This window comes from Colobus angolensis, unplaced genomic scaffold (assembly GCF_000951035.1).
Source record: "Colobus angolensis palliatus isolate OR3802 unplaced genomic scaffold, Cang.pa_1.0 Scaffold112, whole genome shotgun sequence".
Lineage (NCBI taxonomy): Eukaryota > Metazoa > Chordata > Mammalia > Primates > Cercopithecidae > Colobus > Colobus angolensis.
In genome coordinates, this window is record NW_012112253.1 from 1,891,433 (window position 1) to 1,900,261 (window position 8,829).

The 8,829-nt window shown below is 46.4% G+C and overlaps 1 protein-coding gene across 1 annotated transcript in view; it reads left to right on the top strand.

Moving 5' to 3' along the window:
* The first annotated feature begins 3,067 nt into the window (after positions 1-3,067).
* Positions 3,068-8,829, top strand: part of LOC105523343 (golgin subfamily A member 8C-like) — an 11,000-nt gene continuing 5,238 nt past the window's right edge. Inside the window, exons 1-9 of the mRNA XM_011958150.1 lie at positions 3,068-3,354; positions 5,040-5,159; positions 5,742-5,801; positions 5,985-6,065; positions 6,910-6,948; positions 7,212-7,263; positions 7,355-7,432; positions 7,528-7,634; positions 8,692-8,778. Of these exons, the coding sequence (XP_011813540.1) occupies positions 3,307-3,354; positions 5,040-5,159; positions 5,742-5,801; positions 5,985-6,065; positions 6,910-6,948; positions 7,212-7,263; positions 7,355-7,432; positions 7,528-7,634; positions 8,692-8,778 (672 nt within the window). The 5' untranslated portion in view covers positions 3,068-3,306. The remainder of the gene's footprint in view (positions 3,355-5,039; positions 5,160-5,741; positions 5,802-5,984; positions 6,066-6,909; positions 6,949-7,211; positions 7,264-7,354; positions 7,433-7,527; positions 7,635-8,691; positions 8,779-8,829) is intronic.

An 8,829-nucleotide genomic window follows, 5' to 3' on the forward strand; every position in this document is an offset into this window, starting at 1 on the left:
CAGAGATGTTTTGTTCTTCCTGTAGGGCTGAAGCAGTGCCTACTCAATAGAACCGGTCATCGTGCAAAGAAATGCCACCTGACTCAAAGGCAAAGCCAGAGTGCAGCTTGGAGCAAAGAAGGTACTTTTATTAAGAATTTTATATAAACCATAAGATATATTTTATATTACTTTGTGTGCCTTCTTTTTCTCTTAATTCTTTTTGAGAGAATTCATTTCATTTTCATTTAGTTTGATTTCTTCTTGTTACAAAGGTGATCTATAGAAAATATAGAAGTATAAAAAAATTAAAGATACTAACTGATAATCGCTTAATGATTTAGTATCTGCTTGTTTAGTCTTTGTTATATTTACTGTAGACAAACATATCTCCAGTTGTAAATTTGTTATTGGTACGTACATCCTAGTAAGTTAAAAGTTATATGTACTTTGAAGTTTTGCAAAGTTGAGTTCATATTATAGAATTAATTCCTGATGAACTTTTACGTGCTAGGCACTAGTCTTTTTATTTACTTATTTATTTGTTTATTTATTTTTACATTTTTCCTCCCTCTGTCCCCATGCTTACCAAGTCTTTTTAATTTTTACTTTTTATTTACTCTTTCAATCCTCTTAAGAACTTGAAAAGAGGGTATTACTAATATCTGCATCTTGTGGATGAGGTAACTCAAGGTCGGCAACTTATCCAAGGTCACAGGTGGCACAGCAAGGATTAAAACCAGACAGTCTGGCTGCCCAAGGCCCAACCAAGAGGAGCTGAGAGCAAGCCATGGGGCAGAAGGATGTTGTTCAGGCTGGTTTTTGGTTCAGTTAACATGAAACGCAGGCTGTAACCTTAATTCCAGGACATTACCGAGAAAGCCTTCCAAAGCCATAGGTTTTTTACCATGAGCATGACTTTTAGCAAGAGTTTGTGGTTTAAAGGCCACATAGTGCTCTAACAAGCTTCCATTCACCCTTATGGAGGGACTGGTAGTTGAGCTAAATAGTGAAATCCTGGAGCACACAGCCTTTAGGGCAGGTTCTGACCTATTTCTGTGGTCAGGAAAGACACCTGTCTTTCCCTGCTGCCCACAGCCTCCAGTTATTCACCTTCAGAATTTCCTAGTCTGTGATCACATTCAGATGAGAGATCTGTTTTGTTTTTTCCAGGGTAGGAGGAAGTGAGTCACCACCTATACTAAGCAGTCTAGTCTTCTGTGTATAAGTGAGCAAGGTTGGGGAGCCAAATTTGTGAACCTTGTGTAATCCTGAGATTCTCCAAGAGAATTCAAGAGAATGTCAGGATTATGCACGGTGGTAAAGTGGGCTTGTTAGTTGTCTCCACAGCTCTCATCAAAAGCAGACACAGATACTTTTTATAGGAAATTATCTCTAACTTAAGCCTATAGGATTCCCAAAGATTAAAAGCAGGCAACTATGAATTCAGTGAAATCATAGCATTCAAGTAGTCAACCCAACATACTTGAGAATTATCGGAAACAATGAATAATATGTTTCCCAAAGACTATAGGTTTTGGAATTACCAGATACAGAACACAGATTTCAAATATTAGAATTATGAGAAAATAGTTACATGTGAAGTCTAATATATATAAAAAAAAATTCACTCATAAAATTGAGGAAGCAGTAAGACCACCAGGAATGATGAGGAAGACCTGAAAGGAAAATGGAAGAAATAGAACTTACAGAAACAAAACATATAGCTGGGTACGGTGGCTCACACCTGTAATCCCAGCACTTTTTGGGAGGCTGAGGTGGGAGCATGGCATGAGCCCAGGAGTTGGAGACAAGCCTGGGCAACACGGTGAGAACTGTTTCTACAAAAAATACCTCATCACCACCAAAAAACAAAAAAATTAGCTGGGTGTGGGGCACCTGCCTATAGTCCCAGCTACTCAGGAGGCTGAGGTGGGAGGATCACTTGAGTTCAGGAGTCCGTGGCTGCAGGTTCATACCACTGCAGTCCAGCCTGGGTGACAGAGTGAGACTCTGTCCCAGAATAAAATGAAATGAGGAAATAAAAAATGTAATTGTTGAAATAAGAAATTCAGTGGATGGATTTGACACCGGAAGAAAGAATTAATTGGTTAGACAATTCTCTCCAAAAAGTAAGTCAGTATGTTACACAGAGAGACCTGAGGATAGATGATAGAGCAGAAGTTGGTGGGGTTGAGGGGGAGAGGGAGATCAGAATAAGGTCTAAAATAAATCTTAGTGGAATCCCAGGAGGAGATATTAAAATTATATTAGAAAGTGAGAGAAATAGAAGTTCTTCCTTTGTTTTGTATTTTTGAGACACAGTCTCTCTCTGTAGCCCAGGCTGCTGTGCAGTGGTGCGATCTTGGCTCACTGCAAGCTCCGCCTCCCGGGTTCATGCCATTCTCCTGCCTCTGCCTCCCAAGTAGCTGGGACTACAGGTGCCCACCACCATGCCTGGCTAATTTTTTGTATTTTTAATAGAGACAGGGTTTCACCATGTTAGCCAGAATGGTCTCAATTTCCTGACCTTGTGATCCACCCGCATCGGGCTCCCAAAGTGCTGGGATTACAGGCGTGAACCACCACACCCAGCACAAAAGCTTTGTGTTTTTACAGATATTAGACTAGTTTCTTGTTTAAGAAAAAAAAAAAAATCATAATAACCTAAGAGAATAAAAGAAATGTTTTTCCAGAAAAGAGAAATCATTGTGATTATCTTATCTCATTGGAATGTTGGATAATATAGTCTGCTTCATTAACCATCAAGCATGCTATAGATTTTCCATTTTTATAGGCTCTGTATCTCAGTTAAGGCAATACTAGTAATTTTTGTACTGTATTTGAAGATGAAAAATACAGATCAAAATCAAAGACCTTGCATAGAAGCTGGATAATGAAGACAGCTCTGGAGGAACACATACACACACACAGACACACACATATATAAAGTATACACACTTTTTAAAAAAAGTTTTAAAGCTTTTAAAACAAAAGCTGGCCCCTTCCCTCTCCCAGATTGGGCAGCCCCTTCCCTCTCTCAGAGTGAGTGGGGACAGTGGTTGCATGGGCAGCTTTCCTTGTGAGCCACAGGTCCCTCTGGACACACTGCTGCCTGGCCATGCCCCAATTCCCTTTCATCTTTCTCATTGACCAATGGGCTTGGAGCATTAAAGCCACGCCCCTTTTCTGCATTCTACTGGAGCCCTGGTTACGCCTCCTCTGGTTCAGTTGCTCAGCTGCCTGGTAGGTGACTGGAGGCGTTGATCAGTGCTCGCTGGGATTTTGCTGACGTGGCTCCAATCCCGCTTCCCTCCCCACCCTGCGATGGCAGAAGAAACTCAACAGAGTAAATTGGCCTTAGCCAAGAAAAAGGTAAATATGCACCAGGTCATGGCCCCCCAACCTAGCCACAGATCCCCTTCGACAACAAGACCACTGCCAGAGTCGATATCACTCCTGAGGCACACCAAACTGGGCCCCCCAACCCTGGCACCTCTGGGCTGCCCCCACCAAAGTCTTGTCAATCAGCCCTGCCCCTTCAGCAAGCAGCCCAGTCCCTACCCTCACCAATCACCCCAGGGTGACTTTGGGTGTGTGACTCCTGGGACTTCCCACTCCATTACTGGGCCCTCACCTCCTGCCTACCCAAACTTGACCTCCCTGGGTTCTTTGGGCTCACGTTTCCAAGCACCTGGGTCCCCCAGCCCTAAGCCCCACCCTTGCCAGTTTCCCTGGGTGACTTTGGGCTGGTGATTCCTGGGGCTCCCTACTACAGACTCTGTCCTCCCCTCCTGCTGCCTCAAGGTCAAACTCCCTGGGCTCTTTGTCCTGGTGTCTCCAAGGACCTGGGTCCCAACCCTGTGTTTCCCTCCCCCATAGTGGAGTGGGACTCAGACATTTTGCTGATGTGCCCCCCCTGCCCAACCAGGAGGAGTGGAATGTAGTGATGTCACAATCTGCCTAGGAACTGTCACTACTGGAAGACCGGCCTTTGATCTTATGACCCAGTGCCCTAAGTGTTGTCACCTCGTTTCTTGTTCCTCTGGTCATAGCACAAATTTGCAGCTGGAAGGGGAATGGAGACCATGGGACCTAGGAGCAAGGGGTTCCAGGCTGCCTCACTCCTTTAACATAGACATTGACAGGGGGAAAAGCCTACACTTCCCCTGTGAGCTCAGAACATTGACAGCATCTCTGGGTGACAATGAGAGAATGGGTTTGGTTTGGTTTTCTCCAAGGCTTCTACTTTCCAGAGAGATTTTGACATTTTTTTTCTGAGTTCTCCACCTCACATTCTATTTCTCCATGGTTCTGCGACTAGACTACCCTTCAGTCAGTGGTCTCTGAAGTGAGATTTGCTCATCTTCTGTGGAATAGATCTTGGGAAACTGAACTTGACAGCTTGAATCTTCCTCATATTATCTCAACCTGGGGAACTTTGAGTGCCACGGGATAAATGTGGGACATCTTTCTGAAGCATCAGTTTCCCTTGATTCTCTTGAGATAAGGAGAAAAACATTAATGTACTTAAGGATGACAGTCACATAGGCTTCTGAGAGTATACCGGACTTCTCTCTGAAATGAGGCTTGGGTTGTCCTCTTTCTGTTGAATTCCCAGATTTAACAGAAAGGCTGCCTTCTGACAGGAGGACACGTTGATATAGAAGTTTGAGAGGTACTGGTGCACTTCTTGATACTAACAGATGTGTGAGGATGTATGACTCTAAACCATGCAGTTCCTGCCTACCTAATGTTTACTTTTCTACCTCTGCCTCTGGTTTTGGTCCCTGGCAGCTGCTGATTTTTGGCAAAACCCCAGAGCTTGGAGTCAGAAGACTGAGTTTCGAAGTTCCAGTATCACCTTTTTCTTTTTCTTTTTTTCTCTAGCCATTATATCAATCCCTCTCAGTCACTAAATGATGGTGACAACACCTTGTACAGTTGTTGGTGTTATTGAATCAGATGGTGTATAAGAGTATTTTGTAAAAACTGTAAAGGAGGATGTGGCTGTAGGGGCTGATGGTTCTCATGGGGATAACTGCTCTTCTTTCCCACAGTTAAAAGAATATTGGCAGAGAAACAGCCCTGGTGGTCCAGCAGGAGTGAAGAAGAACGTGAAAATAAATGGCAGTAGCCCTGAGACAGCCGTTTCTGGTGGTTGCCACTCACCTGGGGATGTGAGTCTTAACTGACCAGGCTCCTGGGGACAGGGGCCCCAAGGGGCAGTAGAGGGTAATTGTTAAGATTGTGGATGGACTGTTGGGTACTGGTTAAGAATTCTGGGTTTGAATCCTGCCTCTCCATCTGCCAGGGATATAATTTAGGACAAGTTGCTTGAGATCTTTAGGCCTCTCTTTGCACATCTGTATAATAGAGGTGGTATTATTGTTTGACTTCCATTTGTGAGGTTTAAATGAGATTTGTTAGTGTTTTATGTTAATCCCTAGTGCATGGCCTGCTGTAAACACCCAGGACACCAGGATGTGGTCATTGCTGTTTGATTTTCCTCATCCCCAGTCTCAAGGGGAAGCCAGGACAATGAGAACAGCCATTTGCCATCAGGAGGCACTGAAAGGGCCCCAGGGTGGGATGGTGGGGAGATAAGAACCATGAGAGAAGTTGGCACAAAGGAGTTATGGGACAAAGGGTCCAAGATAGGCAGAAAAGAAAATATTGCCAGTTGATGGGGAAGAAAGGAAGTCAGAGGGCTTAGACACTGAGGGACAGAACATCTCCATGTGCACTCTCATCTCTTGTAGTCAGCAACAGGTATCGACGGAGAGGGCCCTACGTCATCTGTACCCCTCAAGGATCTGGAGGTAAGAGGCTCTGGGTGGAGGTGCAGTGACCCTGCAGGCCAGCCCTCCAACCTCCTCCTACAGTGGGGACTGGGTGCCCCTTTGCCAGCTGAGACAGCCCACACACACCCCAGCCCTAATGATTGTTCTCCCTACCACTCCCCTAACTCCTCCTCCACCTCCTCTTCTCTACATGCGCCTCAGAGCCCATCCCAAGAACTAGCAGCAGTCCTGGACTCAAGGCCGGTCAAAATCAGTCTACTGAAGAACACCATCAAATCTTTGGTAAGAATCCAGTGGGGTCCCCTGATTCCATGCTGACAATCCTGGGCTCCAGTTTCCCCTTGGGGCCCTGAAGAAAGGGACTGGGGGTCCCTGGTGCCAAGGGCAATTAGGGAGCAGGGGCACCCAGACCTCACCTGGAGGGACCCCAGAGCATGCAGCGTGGCTGTTCTTTTGCTGCCCTCTTTGCCGACTGTCTCCTCTCCACACACCCCTGCTCTAGTCCTTGCTACACACACCCTGGGGTTGTTGCCTCTCAGGGGAGTGCGAGCCTGACTGGTTGTCAGGGGGCCCGTATTTCTGCTGTGACTCAGTCCCTAATTTGCTCTTTGATTCTGGACAAGCCGCCTCTGCTTTTTGGGCTCGCGTTTCCAGAGGAGGTAGTGAGTATCAAAGGTGTCTGTTAGCTCTGAGAGTCCGAGATTTAAAGGGCCCCTAGAATGGAACCTCAGGGCCAAGGGCTCCTTTCTGTCCTGTATCTGCTGTGAAGAACCGTTCCTGGCCCATTCGTGTTCATTAAATGTTTACTGAATGAACGCACTTTTCTAAATCACAAGCAGGCAGAAGGGGGGGCTTTTCTCAAACTCCATCTCTAGACGTTTATGTTACTGTCCTCTCAAGAGATTCCACATTCAGACTTTGAGTTCTGTGGCTGTGAGTGAAAACCAACAAAGACCCAAATCCTCTGTCCTTGGGAGCTTGAGGAGAGTTGACCAGTTCGTGTTCCCATTATGTCTGAGAACTTTGCCTTTAAAATCCATTCCTGGACCCTGCCTACCGCTTCCTGGCCTGGGGAATAGAGTTGAGGGGGCCACCCTCCATCACCTTCATTTGACTCTCCCCACAGAAACAAGAGAAGAAACAAGTGGAACATCAGCTGGAAGAAGTAACGTGATTTCCTTCTTTCCTCGCGACATGACTGCTGGGTTTGGGGGCACTCAGATGTAGAGGCCCCAGTCTTGTCTCGCCCACTCCCAGCCTGTGGAAGAAGGCTCACCCCTCAGATTCCACCCCATCCCCACAGGGTCCCTGATAACCTGATGCCATGGGTGGGCCTGTCCTGGGGCATTGATGACATTCTGGGGCATGTCTCTTGCTGTGCCATCTCTGCCTCCTTCTGGTAAGAGCTCTGTCTTCCTCTTCCTATAGGAAAAGAAGGCAAACAATGAGAAACAGAAAGCTGAAAGGGAGCTAGAGGTGAGTGGAGGGTGTGAAGTTTTCTCCTGTCCTCCGGAGAATGTTTCTTTCCTTCTCTTTCAGCACTTGCTTGGCTTTTCTCCCAAAGGTTCGAGTCCAGAGAATGAATATACAGAAGGGGAAACTAAGTACGGACCTGTATCACATGAAACGCTCTCTCAGATACTTAGAAGGTGGGAATCTGGGCACCCTGTCATCCTTCAGCTTGGCACTTTGACAGGTCTTTAGGGGGGGTCCTTTGGGCCCCATCTCAACTCTCTCATTACAGAGGAGTCCAAGGATCTGGCTGGCTGCCTGCAACATTCATTGCAGTGTAAAGGAGAGTTAGAGCAGGCTCTCTCTGCTATCACCACCACACAGAAGAAGGAGGACAGAGTGAGTCTGACCACCTGCCCCATCCCCTGGGAACCCAGCTTCGCAGATGGAGGAGTGAGCCTACAGGTCCCTTCTACAGGATGGAGTGTTCTGCCCAGAAGGCAGCATGGCCATTTCTCGCTGCTTTTGTGTCTGGTTGATAGAGGCAGCCTGGGGCTGAGTCAGCTGCTGTGGTTGGGTTGGGGGGTGCGGTGGGGAGAGAGCACTGGACACAGAACTTGGAGGTCAAGTGCCTCCCCTGCCCTTACCTGACTGGGGTCTTGGCCAAGTCCTAGGTGGGATATTGGGTACTTTACTCGTGAAGGTACAGGAGAGTACCTTTAGTATGTTACCATTTCTGTAGAGAGAGGAAACCTGTGTGTGTGTCTGTGTGTGTGTGTGTGTACATACTATGACAATATACAGAAAACATGTCTGCAAGGTTCATAGAAAACTCAGGAGAGAGCAACAGGGTGGCTGGGAGATACTTCCCTTCTGTACCTTCTGAGTTTTGGACTATGCGAATGTATCATCCTTTCAGAAAGTAAACAAAAGATTAATTTTCCCCTTCCTATCTGTGCCCCCATCCCCAGCAAGAAAAGTGGGCTTAGAGAATTGGATAGACCTGGGTGTTCAAATCCCAGCTCTGCGTAAGTGATGTTAGGCAAGCGCTTAACCTCAAATACTCCATGATTTTTCATGTACACAATAGAGGGAATCATAGTAACTGTCTCCTATGGTGGTTGCGAGAATTAAATGGGATTGCTAGCATGGTACCTGGCGAAGCACTCCATAAAGGTTCAAACAGTGGCAGTAATAACAGTAGTAACAATAGCAATATTATCTGATCTCTCTGCGCCTCTGTTAGCCAGCTGTAAATTCGATCTCTTTCCCTGTCCCTTCTCAGTAAAGAACTCAACTTTACTGAGTTCTTTTAAAAACCAGACCACAGACTTGGAAATGCCTCGATCTTTACTGACCAAATTATATATTCAGCCTAGCCCTAGCTTGTTTAAGGGGCACTGTATGGAATGGCCCAGGTTCCCTATATGGAAACTTCTCACTCTTCACCATCCAGTCCTCGAGCCACAGGAGAGCATGTATGGAGTGGAAGTTAGAGTGGTCCATACAGGAGCAGGCACTGCTGAAAGCACAGCTGACACAGGTGAGGTTTTGCAGAGGGAGGGAGGGAAGGAAGATGACCCCAGGTGGCCAG